Genomic DNA, 25,909 nt, shown 5'->3' with positions numbered 1-25,909 from the left:
ATATGTCCAACTTTCATTTATCTAGCTTTTGAGGGGAAGTTGAAGAATTTGGAGGTCGTCCTACTTTTTCGGATCGGATTTGCTTAGCAGATGGTACAGTGCTCCTTGGACTTGCCCATTGTTCTGAGTGTTGGTCAACCTAGTAAATGCTGTTAATCACTATAACTATTAGTTATATTCAAGTCATGATAATCAATAACAAGAAGTTAATCAGCCAAAACTGTACATTTATATCATCACTTCTTCCTTTTCTTGTTCTCCTCTTCTTCATCTGACTCCACTATCACTGATCTCACCTCGCTCATCTCCTTCTCATTCTCTTCCTCTTTACCTGAAGCCTCGTCTCCTGAACTGAAGTCAGAGCTCTAATGCAATCAAATGGACATAAACTTGGTATTTTATTCCTGATTGGACAAGTAATCCTTCTACTGTATCTGCGGAAAGCTGACAGCAAGCTGGTGATAAAAACAGCATCTCATTATAAGCTCAGGCAGTATGTGTGGTGGTTGGCCTTATTACCCCACAGCAAAAAGGTCCTGAGTTAGACTGGATGGTAGCTGGCCAGGGAGAGCATGCAGACTACTGTACACACAGAAAGGCTTCCTCCCACACCCCAAAAGCATGCAGTTAGAGGAGTTAGGTTAACTGGTGATTCTAAATTGCCCATAGGTGCCAGCAAGGTGATACAGCGGATATCAAGGAAAATAATACACTGAACCTGGGATATGGATCATATTGACTGAAAGAGTTAAGACATGAAAGTCATTCAGTGTGTAAAATTTTTATTAAATGCAATTGAAAGCTTCTGCAAAATGCAGAAAAAGTTGCAACAACCATCAAAGGCTGTGATGAAACTGTCTCTCATGGGTGCTGCCCCAGGAAAGGATAAGCAAGATTTCATCCTGCTGCAGAAATGTTCATTTAGCAGCACCTCAGACTAGAGCACACACCACTGCTATGTAGAAAGTAAAAAAAAAGAGAGACAGGGCACTCACATTGCACTGTTAGGTAGGCAGAGGCAGTCGGTGGTCGGCCCAGGCTGTTGCTTGGAGCACACGTGTATTTCCCAGCATCTTCTGGCTTGACGTGGGCAATTATTAGGGAGCCGTCTATGAGAATACTGACTCTGCGCTTTAGGTCACTGTAAAGATGAAGAAAAGGGAAATGATCAATCAGCCGTGCTTTATCTGACATTAGGTCATCTGACTACAAAAGAGGGCTGGCATTTCACTATAATCCAGGTTCTGGTCCAACATAAGACTCAGTTAGAATAGAATAGAATAATCCTTTAATTGTCCCACAAGGGGAAATTTGGTTGTAACAGCAGCCAGAAAGACACATATACAAACATATTTACATTAAGGACAATAGTTACTATAAACAGAGTACTGTACAGTTATTAAATTAAATTAACTACAGATAAGAGGCAAACCCAGGTTGTAGTGCGAATCGGTTGATTAAATTATTGCAGTTACAGCGCAGATGTAAACATCTATGATTGTTGGGAGCAGTGTTGATTGTACAGTCTGACAGCTGCAGGGAGGAAGGACCTGCGGAAACGCTCCTTCATGCATCGAGGATGCAGCAGTCTGTCACTGAAGGAGCTCTGCAGTTCAGCAACATTTACATGCATGGGGTGGGAGACTCTGTCCATCAGAGATGTTATTTTGGCCAGAGTCCTTCTGTCTCCCACCACCTGCACTGGGTCCAGGGTGCATCCCAGAACAGAGCTGGCCTTCCTGATGAGTTTATCCAAGGTCTTCCTCTCAGCTGCTGATAAACTGCTGCTCCAACATACAACACTGTAAAAAAATGAGAGATGCCACCACAGAGTCATAGAAGGTCTTTAAAAGCGCTCCCTGGACTCCAAATGACCTCAGCCGCCTCAGCAGGTAGAGTCTGCTCTGACCCTTCCTGTAAAGTTCATCGGTGTTGTGGCTCCAGTCCAGTTTATTATTCAGGTGACCACCCAGGTACCTATCCACTCCCTGGATGTTCACCGGTGTCAGTGTGGTGGGTCTGCGTCTCCGGAAGTCCACCACCAACTCCTTCGTTTTCCCGGCGTTGATCAGCAGGTGGTTCTGCTGACACCAGTCTACAAAGTCCAGAGTCCACTGTCTGTACTCTGAGTCCTCCTCACCTGTGATGAGGCCGACTATGGCAGAGTCGTCAGAGAACTTCAGTAGGTGGCAGCGTGGGGAGTTGATGGAGAAGTCTGCAGTGTAGAGGGTGAAGAGGAACGGTGCCAGCACAGTTCCCTGTGGGGCCCCCGTACTGCAGACCAGCATATCAGAGACACAGCTATGTGACCTCACATACTGTGGACGTTCTGTGAGGTAGTCCAGTATCCAGTGGGACATGTGGTGGTCCACTCCCGATAGCTCCAGCTTGTCTCTCAGAAGTCGTGGCTGCGGTAGTAGTTAGTCCACTGTAGCAATCTTCCACACTGAAGCTTTACACGCCAGTTGAGGAACGTTTGTCAATGACATTATTGACAGATACACATATATGTTGGTCATTCATTGATGATATAAGACCCCTGTATTTAACCTCTATATTTAACTTGCTCTTTTTTGCTTATTTCCCAGCGGATATGTAACTTTGACTTGTGTGTAACATGTAGCTTGAGTCATGATTCACAGCTGGTTGCAGAGGAACTATAAGTCTACAGGCTTCAAAGGTAGCTGGAAATCACAGGAGCATGTACTTCCCCATGCTTGTTACTTACTACCCTACAGCACAAAATAATTTAAGTGTGAGGTTGAGGGATTTATTGATGCCAGTACCACATCGTATATTTCAGACAAAAACTCTATAAACCATTCAGTTTGTAACTCTGTGCCAGAAGGGAAGAAGGGGATCACAGAGGTCCGGGTTCATGCTTAGCTTAGCGTCAGACACAGTGCTGCAGATTTCTCAGCTGCCCCTTCATCCAACCATAATCCTTTTTGTCATCCAAAAGGTGTTTGGAGGTTGTTTTTTTATTTTTCTCAATTTTCAGTTGTTTCGCTTCTATTAGACATTAAAGGTGGAAAAAGGTGGAGAAAGAGAGAGTGGGAAAATACAGGATGTATCACAGTCCTGGGTTATTCTCACCCAGCATTTTGAGTTTCTTGTCTTTTGGTTCTTTGAGTCTTTTTTATTTATTAGGTTCTCTGTGTATTTTATATTTCTTTGCCCAGTATGATTATATCCTGTGTTTATTCTGTATTTCTAGTCTTGGTTTGCCTTTGTGATTCCTCCCCAGTCAGTCTTCATATGCATCTGTCTGTTCCCACAGTCCAGGGGTGTCCAACTCCAGGCCTCAAGGGCCGGTGTCCTGCAGGTTTTAGACGTGTCCTTGCTCCTTGATTTAAATGGCTAAATGACCTCCTCAACATGTCTTGAAGTTTTCCAGAGGCCTGGTAATGAACTAATCATTTGATTCAGGTGTGCTGACCCAGGAGGATTTCTAAAACCTGCAGGACACTGACCTTGATGCCTGGAGTTGGACACCCCTGTCCTACTCAGTCTGCGTTCTTCCTGTTTTGCTTTGATAGGCTGTGTCCCAATTCAGGGTCTGCACGCTTGAAGTACGCATTTTAAGTGCGATTACGTCACCGCCACGCGACGACGGCTGTCCCAATCCGAAGTGTACTTCAAATGCATACTCCAAATGCGCCGTCGATTTCCCCAAATATCAAGCGTGGTGCGGTGCACGCTTCATGGTCCCATATATCCCACAATTCATAGCGCGGCGGTGGGTGTGGATAATTTTGCCGCAAAATACGGCAGAAGGGAGCGGCCGAAGAGTGAACTGTCAAAGTACTGAATATGATGTCACTTATTTATGTGCGAATGTTTAATAATGAAGAACATTAAAACATTACTATTGGCCACATGTCGGCAAAGTTGTGTGACATTAGTGATGTTTGTACTTTCAGCGTTAACTTGGTTTTAAAGCCTATATATATATATCATAATAATCTGACAATACTATAATATTGGCCATATTATATTTGCATTACCACAGTGGGATGACTTTAGTCTCATGAACAACTAATTGTTATTTACTGACTAATCTTGAAATGACTGTTCAGCACAGAAATGAAGCCCAACAATCATGTTTTACGGTCCCGTGGTCTCAGCCTCAGATACTCAACTAATCAAAGTGATGTCATGACAAAAATGCATGACTAACAAAACATTTGTTTCTCCTTCATTTCTGTCAAACAAAGCTGTATGTAACGTTACTGGCGGTTAGTATCATGGTTGCTAGGCAACCTGAACAGCGCGACGAAGGCTAGACCGTCCCATTTCACAAGCCTCTCACTTCCGCACTTCTCGTACTTATAGTACACACCGTACGTAGTGCGCGTACTTCAAGCGTGCAGACCCTGAATTGGGACACAGCCATAGTCTCTCATCGGTGTGTGTTCTGTTTTGCTCTTCCCCGTTTCGTCAGTGTAATTAGTGCCAGCCGTGTTTCCTCTTGTATTTGGTGTCTGCGTCTTCCTATGCTCGTCGTCGTAATCTCCCTCACACTGTGTTCTGTTCATAGTTCGTTCCTAGGTTTTACAGTTCAGTTCTGTATTAACTTGTTCCAGCAATAATGCTGAGGTTTTTTGTGTTTAAATCTTTGTCTGTGGGACTGTGTTTGGGTCCAATCCTGCCTTCCACACAGAGTACATGACAGGATGGGACAGGAAAGAAACCAACAAGGTAGATTTAAATGTCATTCTGCTTTTGGTTATCCAACTTCTGGGCTATCTAGTACGCATAAAGCTTTTAAAGTAAAACTTGATATTGCATTTGTAAAAGCTCTTGTGTCCAAATTAAAAATGGAAACAAACATTTTTTGCATGTCTTATCATTTGATTCCAGAATACTTTGGTACACAGAGTTTATTCTAGTCAACTCAGTGACTGTAAGATATCATCACGCAAAACTGTGGCTAAACAAAACAGGCCCAAATCAACAATCTCCACCACCATGCTTACAGATAGTACCGATGTGCTGTGTGTAGTTTTCTTCTTGGCATTGTGTATTATGGCTGAACATCATTACTTTGGTCCTGCCTGTCAAAAGGAAATTGTTGCAGAAGTCTTATGGTTTGTACAGATTTTTTTTTTTTTAACCTGCAATGCTGTTTGTGACAAACACCATTAGAGAACACACCATCAGCTGCACTTGTCAATTTTTTTATTTCTATTTCTAACAAGGATTTCTATGTAAATAAGAGTTTTTGCATTCATATTAGTTCAAATGTCTATTTTCTCTTATTCTGATTGCAAAGACTTGCAGAGAAAAGCTAAAAACCCATATTCTGACTGAATAAGGTTAGGGTACTATCTTCAAAGTGTTAAATAACTTTTCAACAGCAAATGAGGAGACTTGTTTTAGTCTTAACCTATAATTCCTCTGAAAAATAAGGAAGGCTCCACACTACGTCAGAAAAACTGAAAAATGTGATCAGGCTTTTAATGGTAATAGTACTGCCTTTACCCCTGTAAACTCTGTCTTCTTCAAAAACAGTGCACTAAAGCAGTTTTGATGTAATGTGATGCAAGTGGGAATGTGAATTATAAACCTGACTTAACTTCAAGCAACTAAAATGAACCTTTGGCCACAGATATGTCTGTCTGTATACTCATGTAAGTTTTCTCATATACTTTTTTTCCTTTAACCTCCTAAGACCCGAACTCTTCCACGGCATGCAATTTTAATTTCTCTTTGATATTTGGGCATATTGGGGCCCGATGAATGTAAAAACAAAGAATTAGCAGATTTTTTTTTACCTTATTTTTGTTTTTATGAAAAATCAGAGCCACATATGAGGATATTCGTTAAAATTTTTGATAGAACAGTAGCAGTATAATGTCCTCGTAAGTGGATATCAGGCCCTTGTAGAGCAAAATTTAGTATTTTGGTCTAAATAACCCAAAATGTGATGTCCACATATGTGGACGCCAGGTCCTAGGAGGTTAATGATCTGTACACGTAGTTATAGAAATAAATAAAAATATTTGCATGAGTCATGGGTGTCTTAAAACTAAAGCTGTTGGACATAAAATACAAACTTTTCTGAATTTCTCAACAACGAATTTTTATGGTGTGAGAAGGCAGTTACAAAAATAAGTGCTGGAGCAGTATTATCTATCTATCTATAATCTAATGCACAACAGGAAGTGACAATACTGTTAGAAAACAGCAGCGAGTTCAAAAGTTTAACGATGTGAAAGACAAGCGCTCAGCCTTCTCACAAGCTAAAATGCTGCTGGATTGTAAAACTTACTTCGTCATTGAAGCCTTGTTTAATTACAGGCACAAGGCACACTCGCCTCTGAGTAAATCTCTTAATAAATAATCAGTTTCATCAATTATTGAAGAATTCTGCTGCTATGTTATGAAAGCTGTCATGTACAAGCGTGACATGAGAAAACACTAGCCTGTTGTTTTGGTTCATTATTTATCCACTGAGCATAGAGTAAGGGGTTTTAGTTCTGCAATGCAAAGGTATCAAATATTTTCATGTCTAATGCCTAAAACCTTAAGTCTCCTAATCTTAAAGGGTTATCTTTGAGAAGAGCGTAGTCAAAAAGTCACGTTAAATTCTGCTCAAAGATGCGGACGTGTTTAGCTGCTCAGTTAAAAAAAGGAGGTATTTCCTCTCTAACTTTCATGCTAGCTTTTGACCATCTATTACTTCTACCTTTTCATCTAACTTAGACACCTCCATACACAACTCTTGATGGCTGGTAGATGCACCTATGGCATGAATGTGAAAGTTCTGGATTCACAAGTTTTTCAGAAAACTTGACCTCTGACCTTGACTGTTAGCTCAAGGTCACTAAGTTTTAAACTCATCTGAGATTATATGCACCTATGTTATGAATTTCAAAATTCTACATGGCCTACGATTTATTGTATTCACAAACTCGGCTACCCATGCTGCCCGCCTGCCCGGCAAGGTGACACAACGTTGGCCTTTTACGACTGAGAGGTGACAATGAGTCTGTTGCAAGTCAATTTAAGAAGTTGTTGTGCTGAATATCACCACAACAACACACAACAACAACACAGCACAGACTGTACAAGTAGGTGAGTGATAGAGCAAACAGTAATGAACCCGATCATAACTTTACTTCTTGAAGAAGACGTTGTCCTCTTCCCAGAACCATGTGTAGGTTAGGTTGCGAGGGTAGGCCTCTGCCTGGCAGGTGAAGAAGGCGTCCTGTGAGATGTTCACTGTAATGTTCTCCGGTGGTGATATAATAAACGGAGGGCCTGGTGGGGAAACACACAGAATCAGTTAAACAAACACAAGGCTAAATATTTTCATTGGCAGCTCTAATAAACACTTATCATGTATGATATTTTGCTTGACAGGACATCTGTTTTTCTAGAATGAAAAGGCAACTCTGCTCTCAAAGCTAAATTCTGATCATTCTGGTCACAGAAATCAGTCTAACCTTTAGAAGGTCCAAATGTGACTGGTCACTTTCAAAACACTGATGATGCAGCCAGCTGCTGACGGATTCAGTTCAGAGAATCTTAAAAAAGCCAACTGGACCTTTTAGGTTAGTGTAGCTGTTTCATCTTTCACCCGAGAGGCTTCTTCAGTCCTTCAAACAAATCATAGGGAGTCCCGGGTATTTAACCCCTAGTGTGGGTTGTTCTCTTTGGAGTTACTCCTGAGGTTCACTGACCCACTGAACATGTAAGATGAGCCAGTGGTGGGTCATTACCATCACCAGGGCTAAAGGGTGAAGCGACTGTAGGACCTTGCCCTACCCCATCATGTGACCTTTTGAGGTCACATGAGGCAAGGTAGGAATTAGGATTTAAGCGCCTGGGAAGGGATGTCAAGACTGCACTGGCAACCATGGACCTGCTCGATGGATGAGCAATTCAGTCAACATTTGGGAATCTCTTTGCTCGCCCTAGAACTCATTTTTTGTTTTTCTCTCACCCTCCCATAATTCTTGGTTTTCCACAGTTTGAAAATTTTAAATCCACAGATCAACTGCAGTTGCAGTTTCGCTATCTATTTCCCTACTTTCATAAACCTCCAGAGTTTGTCTGACAGCACCATTCCCAGTTCCCCATTACACTTGCGTATCGTTAATCTTTTTTGTTCTGTGAATAAATCTTTTGAACCTCTTAACTGTGGTCTGAGTCTGCTCCCTGGTTCTGGTAAATGCAAAAATATGACAATTTGTTGTCTTGATTCTTGCTTAATTATCCAGGTAGGTAAATCCCAAAAGGTTGATTCTGTTCATTCTGGACGTTCTCAGTGGGAGAAACGTTTCAGTGGGTTTTCATCAGTGGTTGTTGATCAATGGTCGTGACAATTTATATATTAATGATCAAGGAACTGACCTCACAGCCCTTTGTTCATTCAGTGGGTTGGTTTCAGTCATTATGCAATTGTAGTGTTTATAAAGTTGGGGAAACCTGCAGTCAGCTGAGACTGAAGAAGTCACTTGGATAAGTGATGATTTCTTCGCTTTCCACGCTAGGTCCAGATAGAAAGAATCAACCTTTTGGGATGACACGTTACTTTTTGCAAAGTTAAATTAGACGATTTTGCTATTAAGAGTTACTTCTGTTGTGTGCATATGGCTGTATTTGGCTCATGACTGCGTGCAGTTTGATATTGAAAACATAAAAACTGGAGAATTCTAAGGGAAGTTTTGAAGCACTTCCATCCCAGTCCTGATACACGCATTTAGACATGTTTTCTACAGACTGAGTAACTTTTTGTTGTTGGATATAGAAAAGTTTCTTTCTCCTTAAGGAGTGTACAGTTGGTCTTGTCTTTGTTAAATATACCTCTAATGTGTAAGCCTTTTTTTAAGGTTCAAAGAAAAACGGTCTGGGAAGCACGGTTTGGGTTGTTAGTTCATCAGAAATACTTTCTCACTGTGGCTGGACAAACTGTCCTCTTCTGAATTCTCACACCAGACAGTGGGAGAAACATTCATGCGACTTAATGAATTAGGCAGGTTCAATTTGTGACCAAAAACAGTTCACCTTGTTCTGCTCCTCGTGAAAATTAATTGGTGTGGCAGCAGCCGCAATGCATTTTCAAGGAAGCTACCAGTAAAATGCTGAAATTAATACAAACTAATTATGTGTCAACTCAAATCTGTTCCCAGCTGACTTTTTAATGTCACGAGACCCTCATCAAGGACATTTCACATCTGAAAATTCCATTCCTGTCCACTGAATTGTGAGTTGTCATGCCGAAATGTAGAAATAGGCATTTATGTAATGATGATTTAACATGTGCATCAGACACATTAAAGACTTAAGGATTGACCAAGGCTGCAGTTACAGTTTTTTAACTGGCACTTAAAACCACAAAGCATGAATCATATATCATATGTCTACAGAACAAATATTGATTATGTAGGAATTAGTTGGCATGCGCTGGTTTGGGGTCACATTGGGACATTTCTGGCCGTAGACTCTAATGCATGGATTAACACCACCACCTCTACTCTGAACTCTTAATGTCACTGCAGACCTCAGAGCCATGTCACATACTTATTTTGCACTCAGTGAAGGATTATGCAAATTTATTGAGTGATCCTTGCTGTGCCAGATGGATCCTCGTTGCAAGCATGGTGTCACGGTTTGCGGGGCAAGCCGTGTGGAGTTGTAGAAAAGGACCCAAAAGGCGGCAGCTCTGGTGCAGGTGAATATTTATTTACAACGGTGGGCACAAAACAGCACTGGTGGAAAAACAAGAAACCGGAAACCTAAACTGGGTAAGCTAATAACACAAACCAGAAATGAGGATGCAGGGAGGTCCGGGGAAATACACAAGAGACGCAGGGAGACCGAGGGGAAACACAGACGAACCAGCAACTACCATAACAGAAGACACAACTTAAATACACCCAGAGAACACAGGGAGATTACACACAGGTGGGGAACACAGGTGACACTGATAAACATAACGAGACAGGGCAGGAGTGAACACAACATTACGCATACTGACGAGAGACTGTCAAAGTAAAACAGGAAGTACACAGAGGTTCAGACAGGAGGAGAGAGAGCACGGGGAGAACACAGACATAACAGGCTGGGGGAAACATGGAATAAACACAAAGAGAGACGAGAGCTCATAAATACACAGAGGGGCACAAGGGGGTAAGAGTCACAAAGGGAAAAACACTTAGAGAACACCACAACAGGACACCTCAGAAAACATGGCCTAAATAAGGAGCGAAAATACAAGGAACCAAGAATACTGGGCCAACATGGCCCAGGACCATGACAGTACCCCCCCCCCTCAAAGGCTGGCCCCAGACAGCCCAACAAGAAACAAAACAGCCAGAAAAAACAGAAAACAACCCGACCAGGGCGGGCGGCGGGGGTCCAGGACGGAGGGCCCGAGGCAAAACAAAACAGGAGCAACAGAAGGCCAAAAGACAAAAAGAAAAGCACACCAAAGCACAGAAAAACAGACCAAAACCAAAAAAAGACCAATAAAACAAAACACACCATAGCCCAAGGAAAACGGAGTCCAAAACAGAAGAGTTCAGGGGACCGACCGTGCGGACGGCAACGGCGGCGACGTGGATACAGTTCGGGAGGCCGGCCGTGCGGACGGCAACGGCGGCCACTCAGGCGATGGCGGTCCGGGGGCCGGCCGTGCGGAAGGCAGCGGCGAAGGAGACCACGGAGCAGTTCAGGGGGCCGACCCCGACGGCGGTGACGTCCAGCAGGTGGCCCGGAAAATGGCCGGCGATATCGAGGTGCAGAACGAGGCTTGGGCGGCGGCATAACAGCCGCAGGACCAGGCGTGGCAGAAGCAGAGGCCGCAGGACCAGGCGGAGCAGAAGCAGAGGCCGCAGGACCAGGCGGAGCAGAAGCAGAGGCCGCAGGACCAGGCGGAGCAGAAGCAGAGGCCGCAGGACCAGGCGGAGCAGAAGCAGAGGCCGCAGGACCAGGCGAGGATGAAGACTCTGATGAGGCCGGACCAGGCGAGGATGAAGACTCTGATGAGGCCGGACCAGGCGAGGATGAAGACTCTGATGAGGCTGGACCAGGCGAAGCACAGGCTGAAGCTGGACCAGGCGAGGACGAAGACTCGGATGAAGCTGGACCAGGCGACGACGAGGCGGCCGCAGGTGGCGGCTTGACAGGCTCCTCGGGCCCTCCAGCTGACGCGGCGTGAGGCTGAACGGGCCCCTCGGACCCTCCAGCGGGGACAGGAGACTGAACGGGCCCCTCGGACCCTCCAGCTGACGAGGCATGAGGCTGGTGTGGTTCTCCGGAACCACCAGCTGACGAGGAAGGCTGCTGGACGGGCTCCTCGGGCCCCCCAGCTGAAACAGGAGACAAAGGCCGGAGCGGTCCCTCGGACCCTCCAGCGGAGACACGAGACGAAGGCCGGAGCGGTCCCTCGGACCCTCCAGCGGAGATACGAGACGAAGGCTGGACAGGCCCCTTGGACCCTCCAGCCGAAGCCATCACAAAGCCAGCAGGCATGGAGTCCACTGGCAGACATGAAGGAAATGGGTGCTGTGCTGAGCACTGGCCCTGCTCAGACAGCACTGACACGGGGCACTTCCCAGGTGGCTGCTTAAACTCCAGGGGTCCAGAATCAGCTGAGGACTGGGACCTAGCCTCTGGGGAAGCCCTGGAGCGGCAAACAGTGCCAATGGTGGCTGAACCATGAAAAGCACCTTGAGTAGGACTTAGGCTTTCTCCCTGCATGGAGTGAACGAGTGGAACCGGTAATGCTGGAGCCAGAGCTACTGGGGCCTGCGCTACAGCTACTGGGGCCTGCGCTACAGCTACTGGGGCCTGCGCTACGGGCGGCACTGGAGCTACTGGGGCCTGCGCTACGGGCGGCACTGGAGCTTCTGGGGCCTGCGCTACGGGCGGCACTGGAGCTTCTGGGGCCTGCGCTGAGGGTGGCACTGGAGACTGAGCTGAGGGTGGCACTGGAGACTGAGCTGAGGGTGGCACTGGAGACTGAGCTGAGGGTGGCACTGGCTGCGGGGGAGCTAACTGGGCTGAGAGTGGCTGCGGGGGAGCTAACTGGGCTGAGAGTGGCTGCGGGGGAGCTAACTGAGCTGAGAGTGGCTGCGGGGGAGCTAACTGAGCTGAGAGTGGCTGCGGGGGAGGTGATATGCTGTTCACAAAGTCATCTGCCGCACAGAACACCGCCCCTGAATGAACTGTCATACAGTCCGCAAATGGAAAACAGTCCTCACTCACCACAGCCAGCGAATTAGAAGTCCGAACGTCCAGCTGTGGGGTGGTGCGCTTGCGGCGCGATCGGCGTTTCCTCCCCGCAGACGGCTCCGACGGGCCGGGCAAGATCGCATCCGGCGAGTCGGGCAGCGAGGCAGGAGTGGCTGAGAGAAGGTGGGGTGTGTGCCGGAGAAAAGCCTGCATGGTCGGAGGAAGTGAATTTAGTAGCCATGGCAGGCCGGAAAAGAGCAGTTGTAGCCGACCTTCCACGGCGCGGCGAAGCTCGTACGGAGGATTCTCCAGCCACAGCCCGAGGAGGATCTCCACATTGTAGCCGATGTCATCCTGGAGCTCCTCGGACGGATTGACTGCTGCTGGGTCCATGGTGGCTGGTTCGTTCTGTCACGGTTTGCGGGGCAAGCCGTGTGGAGTTGTAGAAAAGGACCCAAAAGGCGGCAGCTCTGGTGCAGGTGAATATTTATTTACAACGGTGGGCACAAAACAGCACTGGTGGAAAAACAAGAAACCGGAAACCTAAACTGGGTAAGCTAATAACACAAACCAGAAACGAGGATGCAGGGAGGTCCGGGGAAATACACAAGAGACGCAGGGAGACCGAGGGGAAACAACACAGACGAACCAGCAACTACCATAACAGAAGACACAACTTAAATACACCCAGAGAACACAGGGAGATTACACACAGGTGGGGAACACAGGTGACACTGATAAACATAACGAGACAGGGCAGGAGTGAACACAACATTACGCATACTGACGAGAGACTGTCAAAGTAAAACAGGAAGTACACAGAGGTTCAGACAGGAGGAGAGAGAGCACGGGGAGAACACAGACATAACAGGCTGGGGGAAACATGGAATAAACACAAAGAGAGACGAGAGCTCATAAATACACAGAGGGGCACAAGGGGGTAAGAGTCACAAAGGGAAAAAACACTTAGAGAACACCACAACAGGACACCTCAGAAAACATGGCCTAAATAAGGAGCGAAAATACAAGGAACCAAGAATACTGGGCCAACATGGCCCAGGACCATGACACATGGATGTAGTCACACTGTGATTTGCAATCATTTCCTCCCTCTGACCATAACCAGATCTATAATCACACTGTTTTATCTGCAAATACAGTATTTACTGCTTTCTGCTAGATAGTAGTAGTAGTGGTGTGGAGTAGGTAGTAGGATTTGTTATTTATTATTATGAGTCCTTAAAAATGTGGCAATATTACTCAAAACAAGATGTGATGTAAATGTAAAAAGTCTGGGGTCATTTAATGTAGAAGACCTCATTTAAATATGTCGACTTTGTCTGAAGTGACAAAAAGCTGAAGGCAACTGAATTGAATGCTGAAGAGAATTTTCTCTTTAAATAACTACATAGAGACAAAGAATTTACTAAAGGTTAATGGAGTAATGAAAGAAACTTGCCAGCAGTCCCACGTGAGCACCTTTATTTGCTGATGAGCCACAATACGCAGGGCTAATTATGTTTTTTATTCATGCAAAACAAAACAGCTAATTGACATAGTTTCCCAATGAACTGGAAATCTGTCACAAAGAATCAGAATAATGGAGTTTATTTTGTGTTTATGAGGGATTGTAAAACCTGCAGTAAAACTACTTCTTCATTATTGTAGTTATTATTATATACCTATATACCTTACAACATGAAACGCCTCAAGGCGACTGTTCATGTGATTTGACATTATAAAAATGAAACTGAATTAAATTATTTATTTTCTCTAGAAAAGAGAAGCTGACACATGAACCGACCTGTAGTTTGGCAGAATTACTTTACACATCATTATTCTTAGTAAAACATGTATTTTTATTTCAGCTGAAAAATTATTCATGTATTATTTGTTCACTTCACATGCACTGTAAGGACTCTTTCAACCATTTCAATTGGATCTGTAAGCTTCAGCAGTATGAGCTATTGCTTGCTGGAAAATACTATTTATTGTTTATATGTAACTTTACGTTTAGTAACACATTCATAGTATAATGCAGCATAATGCAATCATAATAATAGTATATTAATTTCATTTGATAGGTGCACTTTATATTGCAAAGAGTACAGACAGTGGCTGACAGAGCTGAAGAAACAGAACAGTACCTTGCCAGCAAATTAACCCTTCTCTTTGAAATCCCTGTAATATGAAAACCCTAAAATCAACCTACTAATATTACACAGACCATCAAATACAGACAAAGGAGACCCCACCCCACCCCAGCATCTACACTATAACAGCTGCTTTGGAATAACCTTTGACTTTCTCCTAATGATGCACGTATACACACACACTTATGAATGAATTTCCACTTTGTTCATAACTTGGCTTCATACAAGGATGGACTTTAAAGAATATCACCAACATGCGCACACACACGCAAACACACAGACACACTCAGAGCCAGTGTCGCAACTTAAAACTGCTAGTCTCATATGTTAGTTCTGATCTGTAGCCCACAGCCTGATCCTTTAACAGGCACAGCATTTCCATCTGCCAGGCCCTTAGCAGGACAACCACGATTAGGCCTGTGCTGGCTCACTGTGTTGTTGGTGTTTGAGTGGGGGTGTGTGAGTGAGTGTCTGTTTGTGTGGGTGCCAACACGCCCTATTTGGAACCAGCTGAGTGCTGGAGATTTGTTGGCACAGGAGTCTTTTAGCTGATCTGCTGCTCAGTGGCTTTCCAGGAGGGCTTCTATTAATCCATCTCTACCATAAATTATACAGGATGGGTCAAACAATCACTCGGCCCGTGTTTTGGTGCTTAGTCACAAAGAGAAACGTGATCTCTGTGAACATTGTGCCTGCCTGTTTTGTGATAAATAAAAACTACTAACAACCACCATATGAGGTGAGAAAACCCATTTCATCCAACAGATTTGATGAACGCATGAGGTCAGTAAAAAATATTAAAAACAAGATAACATAATGTTGTCTGTTAGCCACTCATTTCCATCTGTAAAGTCACACTCAGAGGAGTTAATCTGAACAATTACAGAAGTCAGGGTCCTTTTCTGATGTTTTAGAAACCACAAACATACCTTCATCAGTTAGCATATAATTGTTACTATTTCATACCATAAAATTTATTCAGGAACAAAAAATTCTATAATGTAAAACACATATATTCAGTTGTTCAGTTAGTCATAAGGGGTCATCATAGCAGATAGTTCTGCATATTTGATTTTGCAAACTTTTTATGCAGAGTCTGCCAATTCAGAAACTAAGAATTCTATAAAGTTTAGAAAAGTCATTATAGTTGTTCATTAAATGAACTTGAATGTCTATACAACCTTTCATGAGAAATACACAACAATTGTTGCAACGTAACATAGTGCACTTGATAAAAAAAGTCTAACGGTAACCAAGATCTAGTTTCTCATAGGGGCCCATGAGAAACTTATCAGTAATATCCTGTTCACTGTTCAATATTTGTGCTTTTTCTTTGTCCTTTTCTTTGTTCAGATAATTTGTTACACAAAACCATCTGGGATCTTCGGGTCCAAAGTAGGACTGTCACAAGAACGCTGTATTGGTGAGAGCTGTGTCAATAATGCACAAATCATAATATCATAGTAACTGTGAAATAATTCTATTTGTATGTTTTGTACAGTTATGTTTACAGATCTCTGACCACACCTGTGCACTTATATGTTGATCTATAAGTCAAAAAAAGAAAAATAAACACCTTAAAGAAAGATTTGCATAAAGGTAGTAACACTCAGAATAAGTATGATGTTTTTTAACATTTTGGGGACCAGGTACATTAGCCTCTGACATCAGAAGTAGGAAATTAGAGTTCATCCACTCATTCATGCCTTTAGTGCCTTTAAGATGATTTGGGTCATCTATTCAATTCAATTCAATTCAATTTTATTTATATAGCGCCAAATCACAACAAAAGTCGCCTCCAGGCGCTTCATAGATACAGAGAAAAACCCAACAATCATATGACCCCTATGAGCAAGCACTTTGGCGACAGTGGGAAGGAAAAACTCCCTTTTAACAGGAAGAAACCTCCGGCAGAACCAGGGGCGGTCATCTGCCGCGACCGGTTGGGGTGAGATCTGGCTTCATAGATAAATAATGATGCGTATCATCAGCATAACAATGAAAACATATGCAGTGATTTCTGTTAATATTGCCTAAGGGTAGTATAATGTAAAAAGTATTGGTCCAACTATAGAACCCTGTGGAACTCCACGACTGAGTTTAGTATATGAAGAAGACACTTACATGCACAAATTTGAATCTTATCAGGTAGATACAATTCAAGCCACTGCAGCACAATTCATTTAATATCAACAGTGTGTTCTCTATAGTAAAATATTGGGATCAATGACACTGAACATTCAGAGCACAGAGATGACTTCACCGTCAGAGGCTATAAGGGAACTAAGAGGTTCCCTTATGATTTGAATTCCGATTTGAATTCCAGTCTTATCAAATCTATGCTATCCCTATCCAGCAGTTTCAAATATACTTTAGTGTTTTTTGGTCCCTGGAATACATTTTACTACAGTCGCTGGGGTCTCTAGTGGGGGAAAAATCAACTGGAAAGGTAAACGAGTTGTTGGTGTAGTAGGGCCTATGCCATCAACAGGTTACTCACAAGCCAAGTATACTGGCTCATATATAGGCTGTTAATGATATAGGTTTAGCTATGTGGGAAGTGAACTAGAACAGCATGAAGCCAAGGCCTCCAGTAATATTATGAAGAATCCTGGAGTAGTTCAACATGCACAATAAGCAAATATGCAGGACTACCTCCATTTCTTTCCAACATATGGCTAAAAGTAGAAACATCATTTTTCAGAGTGATGCTGGAAAGCTAGTTTATGCATTTATTACTTTGAGACTGAACTAGTATAATTTCGTATTAGATTGTTCTAAAGGATCCCTGAAAACTCTTCAACTGACCCAGAATTCTGCAGCAAGAGAACCAATTGGGACATTGTAACTTCTGTTTAGTTGCTTCTTGTTAAATCCAGAATTGGATTTAAAACGCATACAAAATCTTCAATAATCAGTCATATCGTCACATCATCATAGTGCCTTATTATCCTAACAGAATACTTTGGCTTACTTGTTGTTCCCAGAGTTTTTAAAAGTAGAATGGGAAGCAAAGCCTTCAGCATGAGGTCGCTCTACTGCAGAACCAGCTCCCAATTTGGATTAGAGAGGCACGCTCTCTCTACTTTTAAGATTAGGCTTAAAACCTTCCTTTTTGATAAAGCATATAGTTAGGGCTGGACCAGGTGAATCTGAATCCTCCTTTAGTTACTCTGCAATAGGTCTAGGCTGTTGGGGGCTTCCTATGTTGCAATAAGCATTTCTTCTTCACTCATTTTCTTCACTCCCTGTGTGTGTAGTCAATGAAAATGGTTCAATTAGAGATCAAGTTTCAATTTCCTCAGTTCAGTAGTGGTCAGATCATGTCCATTCAACTGTTGGGAAGTGATCTTTAACTTATATGACCTGGGATGCTGTGGTTAGAGTGTTATTATTTTTCCTCTTTGGTCAGACAAATCACCTCTGAAGTTGCTGCAAAGTCACACATTTAAAGGATATTTACTTTTCATTTCCAGAAGAAAAATACCAGCGACATTGAGAAGTGACGTGTGTATGATGGAAGACATCAGAGACAATTACTGATTCCTTTGGTTTATATTTGATGATTTTGTGGTGGAGCCTGGACTGAGACAGACGAATTGCTTTAGATACAGAAGTTGACATTTAATTTAGAGCATGAGTCAAAAAAAAGCATCCACTCATTCTTATTTCTTTATCTTAGCTCACATGCTCCTGATGTACCATGTACTTGTAAGACGTCCCTGAACTAATTTAAGCATTGTCTTTCTAGTCTCACTCCTAAACACACTGCTGCATCATACACTATTTAAATTCTGCTCAGCCTGGTGTGTTCATATGAAAGTGATAGCATGCTTGAGGGAGCAGCCAGCTGCTATCAAAAAGGTTGTGACTGTTTTACACCAGGCAGAAGACCGATTTAGATGAACACATTTTAAATTAGGGCAAACTTTTACATTATTAGCAATGCTAGCAGCATGTCTCAGTGAATAGAAAAATGTCTGCTAATCCTGCAGCATGATACTGCTCAATTATCTCGGCAAAATGCAAATTTAGATGTCACTGTTTGACCTTAACATCAAAATACCTAAAACAGCTGTGAACTTTTAGGGCATGGGCGCGGGCCCTTGGTTGGGTTGGGTGGGAGGTCTGTGGTGTCTGTTACATAAACATTCACAACTGATACTTTCAGTCCTGTGGGTTGGAGAGAAGTCGTCTGTGGATGTATGTATGCTATAGTTCATGTTTGTGTTATGTCAGTGAGTTTGCACAAAAAGGTGGGCAGAAGACACGCTTTCCAAGTGCTCAGTATATATCAACAGTTGAGTATCAGGCGTATCATTACTCATGTTCTGCTTGCGTATTCAAGTTTCCAGCCATGGCTTTAAAAACCTACTTCGTCTAAATATTAAAGCCATATTGCAATGCAGGGATGCAGTTCTATTGGCCTATTGACCTTTGTAGCTAGCTACTAAAGCTAATTAGCTGAAAAAGTAGCAGACAGGACTGCATTAAGATCATATATGATTCTGTGATTGAAATAACTAACTGGGATCAGAAACACTGCCAGAAATCATTGTATGTGTTCTCGGTTTGGTGTGCCATCCATGAATATAGGGTTAAAGGTCTTTCGTGAAAGAAGACCTTATATGTGAACATGAAACTTGAACTTCAGAAACCAAACTCGATTAAAAATGGACTTAGGCAAAGTGAAAAACAGTTCTCTCGTCAGACAAATTGAAATGTAGAGTTTTTGTTGGAGAACATGCATGCCAAATGTCCTGAATAAAAGAGGAGAGGGACCATCCAGCTTGTTATCAGGGCTCAGTTCAAACGCCATGCATCGAGTACATGAAGAAACATGTGCATAAGTGAATTGAGCAACTTCCATAACTGCAAAGGCACCATCAATGCTGAAAAGTTTAGACAGGTTTTAGAGCAATATATACGCCCATCCAGATTACAGCTTTTCTGGGAGACCTCCTATATTTCTGCAAGACAATGCAAAACTATACTTCATCTATTACAGGAGCATGGGTCTGTAGTGGAAGAGCCAGGGTACAAGCTGACCTCCCCGTAGTCCGGACGTCTCACCAATTGAACGGTTTTTGTGCATCGTGAAATGAAAAATATGACAAAGATGACCCAGGAGTGTTGAGGAGTTAGAATCCTCTATCACGCAAGAATGGGGCAACATTCCTTTCCCAAAAGTCCAACAACTCGCCTCAGTTTCCAGATGTTTAGAGACCAGTGAAAACAAGAGGGGATGTGCCACAGTGATCTGATATGTTTTCACGTCAGCAAACTGAATTATGATATTATAATATTTGCATATTATCTGGTAACATGCTATTTACTTATGTGATTATTTCTGAAGCAACATGTTAAACATAGTGAACCTAGAAATTCTCATCTTTCTTTAGTTGCTGCTCTCTCCAGTAGAATCTACACACATTGAAATGTATCAATATTCAAACACTGACGTGATCACAAACTCACAGTTAAAACACCAGCCTCTATAAAGTAATATCACTTTATCTTTAAAACCAGACAGAGAATTAAATTCAATAATAGATCTGTCTGCCCCAAAGTCATATTTTTAAATTCTCAACGTAATGTATTTGTGCTGTGCCTCTGCATCTATGAGAGCAGAGCAGTTTTCTCCAGCAAAGCAGCCATAGACTGACCATCATTAAACCATGTGCTGCATTTCAAAGGCAGTAAAGGGAGCTGACGTGATTGGCCATTATGGGAGCCCATCCAAACTCCGCCTGCTGATACCACATTTACCCCCACATACCCACAGAAATGGATTGATCCTGCTTCCCTGATGGAATGGTGCTATTTTTAGCAAAAGAAGTATATGTACCATAGTTTTCTGCGCGATGTGATGATCTACTAATATGCAGTGACAGGAGAAAACAACCCAGAATGACAATGAAATTGTGAAAGGATCAACATGGCAAGTATGTGTCATAAACAGCACTGAAAAGCAAAGCATGCAAGTGTTTAATATACCCAAATAGACACTCACTGTTAGCTCAGAAGGTATGCTGTTATCTGTCTGTTGCTGTGGGGGATGGTTTTGCATAGAAAATGGTGCAGAGGTTTAGGCTCTGAGATGAATGACCAACAAATTTGGCTGGTTTTGCAATGTGCTTAGTTTCTGTGTGTGACAGGTAACGGAGGGGGACGTGTGCTTTTGGACTGAAAGTGTCTCACAGTGTGACACTGATGTTTTCTCTCAAAAAAAAAAAGGAAAAATCACAAATCACAATCTTGCAGGAGCATATTCCCCACGTCTGATACTGCCTAATAAATCCTGTTCTGACACTTCTCAGTGAACTTTTAAAATATGCTAGAGCTAACAGATGTTTGTCAGTGTGAAGTTGCAAGTTTTACTTCAATCTGGCTCTAAATTTATTGAAAAATGATTCATCACCAATGGCAAGTCCATCCTAACAATTTGGCTGAAAAGATACATTTGTGTAATAATTCTACAAACATCCTTATCATTTGTATTCTGATGGTGTGCTCGCTTTTGTCTTCCCAATACTGTAGGCACAGCTGATCCAATTTCCAGTGTTTTAGAGCTTCATGACCTGCTCTCTTGAGTCTAGTCAGGTTTGGTCTATGCTGAGAAAACTCATCGTTGTTTAGAATGTCCTGATATGTCACTTAGCTCTGAATCCATATTTCCCTACTGTGCTAGTTAGTCTTGAACTTGAAACTTGAATTAGCAGATGGACGAGCCACAAATCTACCTAAGTATAATCTAAATGTTGCTTTCCGGGGAGGACACGGCTCAAGCAAATCTGACCTTTTATGTAAATTGGTTACCACTGACACCAATCTACTTCAATGTTATACTGATGACTTTTACTTTTGGCTGCTCCCTTATTCCCAAAGAGTCGCTTCAGCAGGAAGCTCTGCGTGTGTGATTTGGATGATTTTCACACCACATGCCCTTCCTAACGCAACCCTAAATGGGATTTGGGTTTTCTTTAAAGACTAAATCAGGGATCTTTTTAGACAAATGTGTAAACCACTACACTATGGAGCCACAATGTTTCTAATATTTCCACATCCTAAAATGTTACCAAGTTTAACAATTATGACTGACTTTCATTTTGGTGTGAGATGTTTGGACTCGTCTATTTAAAAACATTCCCTGTAAAACTGTAAAATACAAAAAAAACATCTACTTTTCATAACTCCTAATGAAATCACCAAGGGAAGGACCACAGGACAGAATGAAGATGCAATATTGGAAATCCTTAAAATTCCTTACCTTGTACTAGCAGCCGTGTGGTGTGAATAGCCTCTCCCTGGGGGCTGAAGGCTCGACACATGTAGGCCCCCCGATCTTCCCGGGTGATGGATAGCACCGTCAAACTCCCATCGGACACCTGAGCGCACACACAAACATGTAACTTTAAACGTCAGTACTGAATAAAACCCAGAAGACAAATAGTTTTGTTGTAATGAGCCCCCTCCCTGAGCCTGGTTCTGCCGGAGGTTTCTTCCTGTTAAAAGGGAGTTTTTCCTTCCCACTGTCGCCAAAGTGCTTGCTCATAGGGGGTCATATGATTGTTGGGTTTTTCTCTGAAAGTACTATTGTAGGGTCTACCTTACAATATAAAGCGCCTTTAGGCGACTGTTGATGTCATTTGGTGCTATATCGCAGTACAGAAACAAGACAATCCTAAGTGTTAAAAGCAACTAATCAATCAAAGTCTTTGAATTTGGTTGTGAAAGTGCCAAGGAGTTAGACCCATTCGAGATCAAAAAGTAGCTTCCTTTGATTTTGACTCGGTCTGCTAGGTTTAAGTCCTTCGAGCAGTATGTTGTGTTATGCAGTGTGGCTGTTAAACATTTCCCTTTACAGCCAAACCTCTTATAGAAGCAAGTCTTGCTAATTGGCAACCATTTACAAATGCCTCCAAGCACTTACTTGAGCAGTTAATTTGAACTTCTATCTAAATTAACTTTAACTTCAGCGGTCACCAAGAACAAAAATAGAATCATGGGTTAATCCAAAAAATGAAACACTCTCTGAAAAAAATGATTTTTCCAGGTGAAAAGTCTTTTCTGAATGAGACCTGGCCAGAGGGCAGCAAGTTGTTTGTTATAACAAAAAATGCCTGCAATCAACATCATCTGCCAGGTAGTATGTCTACTTGCAGACCAATCCCTGTTATTTATTGCATGTTTGTTATTCCCATATCCCTGTATGATTCCTGTAATATCCAGGTTCCTGACCACATACAGCTTCATTTTATGTGCTTCCTTAGTTAGACATCTGAGGACCCACATGAAGACAGAAAATATCAGTGTGAAAGTTTTTTATTTGGGGCAGACACTCAATGACCTTAGCAATAACAGAACACCAAATAAAAGGGTCAGTAAATCAGACGCAATAACTGCAGAACCCATTTTTGGAAAATGACTTTATTTTTTCCAGATCGTCGCTGTCTTGCATAAAACCTACTGAATCGCTGACTTGAGTTGAGAGCATATCCTAATTTTTGGCACCCCTCCACCTGCTGGAAATCTAGGCAACCGCAACCATCCCTGGGAGTTTCATCTAACAGCCCATTTCCACAGTGGAAACCCAAACAACACCACATTACCACTTATTTTGTTAAATTAAAGCACTGCTCGCCATCCAGATCTGTCTTCAGAGATTTTTCTCCTAAATCAGATCAGAGTGCAGCCACTCATATCAAAACCAAATTGTTATTCAGATTAAAATCTCTCCCACATCTTTGTGTTAGCACATGCTCATGGTTTACGGTTGTTATCAGTCTATAACAGCCCAAAGTATCGTGACTAACTTGGGAGAAAGCTGCTGCCTGAGAGAGGGACAAATTTATATGTATAACTCTCCTGTGAACAAAGCTCAGTCACCTAAATAATTGATCTAAACTGAGGGAGTCATTCCCGTTCTTCTTGCAGGATTCATTACTGTACAGCAACAAAACGATCACAAAAGGCTTCTTTTTAAATGAAAATAAAAGTTCTGTTACATTATGTGTGAATGGAATAATGGTTACTGAGAAAAACTCCCAGTGCTGGAACACACAGTGAATCTTATAATCTCTGATTGTTGAAAGTAGTAAGGAAACAAGGAGTCAAGCTGAGGAGTTGTCTGTTAATTGAATGTTGCCATTTCAAACGTAGATCTCTCAATCTAAAGACTGCGAACGCATTTATTCAACCTGAGAAGTTAAGTCACAACAGCCTGACCCGAGATGCTGTTACAGCTCAAAACATCTTTTAAGTGACCAATGTGAGACTTTCACCAGAGAGGTTTTAAATGTTATTCCTCTCCAGCAGACCTGCAAGCCAGCACTAAGCTCCCTGCCATCCAACCTTTCTGATCATCTTTGCTTGTTGGGAAGCTTTTATTGCAGGCTAATGAGATGCCATCAACTTGAGTGACACTAGCTTCTCTTCTCACCATCTCTCAGCCAGTGTGCTCCATGCCCCCCTACACACAAACACTCACAGTGAAGAGAACATGTGGGAGAAAACCATAACGTCTGCAATATTCACTAGACTTCTGAATTCTGCTCTGATGATTAAGACTACAAGACTAGACATCTGTGGAAGTATCCCTTGGCATTTTTTCCTTGTTTATATATGATGCTAAGAAAACTGAGCTAAGTGAAAGACCCCACTCACTCAAAACTGGTAGAGACCAAATGTGGAGCTACAAAAACATTCAATATCAGATTGTACTAAAACTTGAAACTAAAAGATGGTGTAGCCCCGTATCAGCTACTGGTGTAAAGAAGCAACAGTTTGCTAACAAGTAAACTTTTACATATTTAACTGTCGAGTCGGCACCTTGCTGGTAGACTTTGCATGATGAGGCCAGATGCTTCGTACAAACACAGTGGTCTCAGTGCCTGCAACTGTTAGTCTAAACATAGCATGACTATAGTAACATATTTAATAAACAGCTGATACGAATATAAAGTATTTACCTTATACTTGGCACTGCTGACCATGAGACTACCTTCCCGCAACCAGCTGACTGAGGGTTTGGGATTCCCAAAGGCTATACAGGTCAAAGTGATGCTCCCCCCCTCCTTGGCCTCCACGTACTGAGGTGGTGTATCTGTGAAAGTTGGGGGGGCTGAAGAGACAGAGCAGAGGTTGGAAAGGAAATATGAACAATAAAATTAATAAAGGTAGGAAACATACACAATAAAACAAAGAAAAACCTGCATAGCTGCTATTTTCTCTAGCTGCTACCTTCTTTTACAGAATGAATAGAAATAATCCATTGTGATGTGATAAAAGTCATATAAAATCAGTGGCTACCAGTGAACGTGGTGGTGAAAAGTCAGAAATCAAGACAGGGGAAAGTACTTTTTCATGGAACTGTTTAAAAACAATTTAAGAATTTCTAAGTTGTTGCTGGACAAAGATTGCCTGAGTAAATACAAAATGCAGATTTATTTCCATGTATTAAGGGAAAAAAATATGTAAATCTACCTGGTCTTATGTGAAAAAGTAATTGCACTAGCCACACACAGCCCTGATTACTGACAGATCTGTCGAATCACTTAAATACAAAGTGAAATAGGCTCTAAAGAGACTCAAGAACAAATGAGAAACAAAGTCGTTGACAGCACTGGGACACTAGCATGGAGATGCTTTGGAATGATCCTAAACAGGGTATTTTGTATTTATTTGGGTAATCTTCTTTAAGTTTTACAAATAAATAAATAAACTGCAACAAAGCTGACATTTTGTCATTACACAGTTAACTGAATTCAGAGATATAAACATACAGTTTTTAAAGCATAATATTTTTACAGTTAGAAATCCATTACTGCAGATTAAAGCGGGCAGACGGCAAAATAACTGTTCGTCTTTTCGGTCACTTTTTCCATATTTCTGTCTCCTTCAGCTTTTACAGTTTTACGGCTTCTGAACTTTTATAAGGATCCTTTAAAATCCTAATGCATTTGACCCTAATGACAAATATGAATTATATTTTTTGCTTTTTAAGTCCCAACTGAGTGCTTACCACAGCAAAAACAAGAACTGGGGAATGAACAGGAAGAGAAAAGAAACAACTAAAGACCTGCTGTACAAAGATCAGTACACATCAGAATTCTGCATTGTTAGCTGTCAGACTAAAGATTAGGGTTAGTTAAGTTGGGAAAAAATGTGATACTGTATTTCAGAGAAATCTGTTTACATTTAGTGGCGTTCTGATCTCTAAACCTCTGTTTTATCTCAGAATGCAGACCTCTTTACTTTTTGCAGACTTGAAGCAGACTGGGAGCAGCTTGACAATAGGAAGTTTTCTCCCAGATCTCCTAATACCTTATCATTAGGAGATGAATACATTTACAAAAAAACATCTAAATGTTAAAACTAGAAATGTCTCATTAGCAAACACATTTAGAGTCTCAAAACCCAATTAATGAAGTCCACAGAACTTACTGTAGAAGTCAGCAAATGAACTTGGACAAATTGGGACAAGGCTTGTGTATAAAAGTGTTCCTAGGAGAACAGTGACCCCGATAACTGTCAAAGACATTTGAAGGCACCAAACTTCTTGGATGTCT

General features: G+C 42.2%; 1 protein-coding gene across 4 annotated transcripts in view; it reads right to left on the bottom strand.

Annotated features, from left to right (window-relative positions):
• igsf9bb (immunoglobulin superfamily, member 9Bb) overlaps positions 1–25,909 on the bottom strand; it is a 144,551-nt gene that overhangs the window by 60,093 nt on the left and 58,549 nt on the right. For all 4 annotated transcript variants that reach the window (XM_086307890.1, XM_086307886.1, XM_086307887.1 and 1 more), the window contains exons 4-7: positions 24,311–24,462; positions 21,610–21,727; positions 7,125–7,266; positions 996–1,141 (exon numbers count right to left, since the gene is read on the bottom strand). In XM_086307890.1, the coding sequence (XP_086164016.1) occupies positions 996–1,141; positions 7,125–7,266; positions 21,610–21,727; positions 24,311–24,462 (558 nt within the window). The remainder of the gene's footprint in view (positions 1–995; positions 1,142–7,124; positions 7,267–21,609; positions 21,728–24,310; positions 24,463–25,909) is intronic.

The sequence above is a fragment of the Aulonocara sp. 'chitande type north' Nkhata Bay genome, linkage group LG10 (assembly GCF_057382095.1).
Source record: "Aulonocara sp. 'chitande type north' Nkhata Bay isolate Kocher_YH1m ecotype deep benthic linkage group LG10, A_spYH_male_GT1.1, whole genome shotgun sequence".
NCBI classification, from domain to species: Eukaryota; Metazoa; Chordata; class Actinopteri; order Cichliformes; family Cichlidae; genus Aulonocara; species Aulonocara sp. 'chitande type north' Nkhata Bay.
This window is presented reverse-complemented; position numbering and strand designations above follow the sequence as displayed.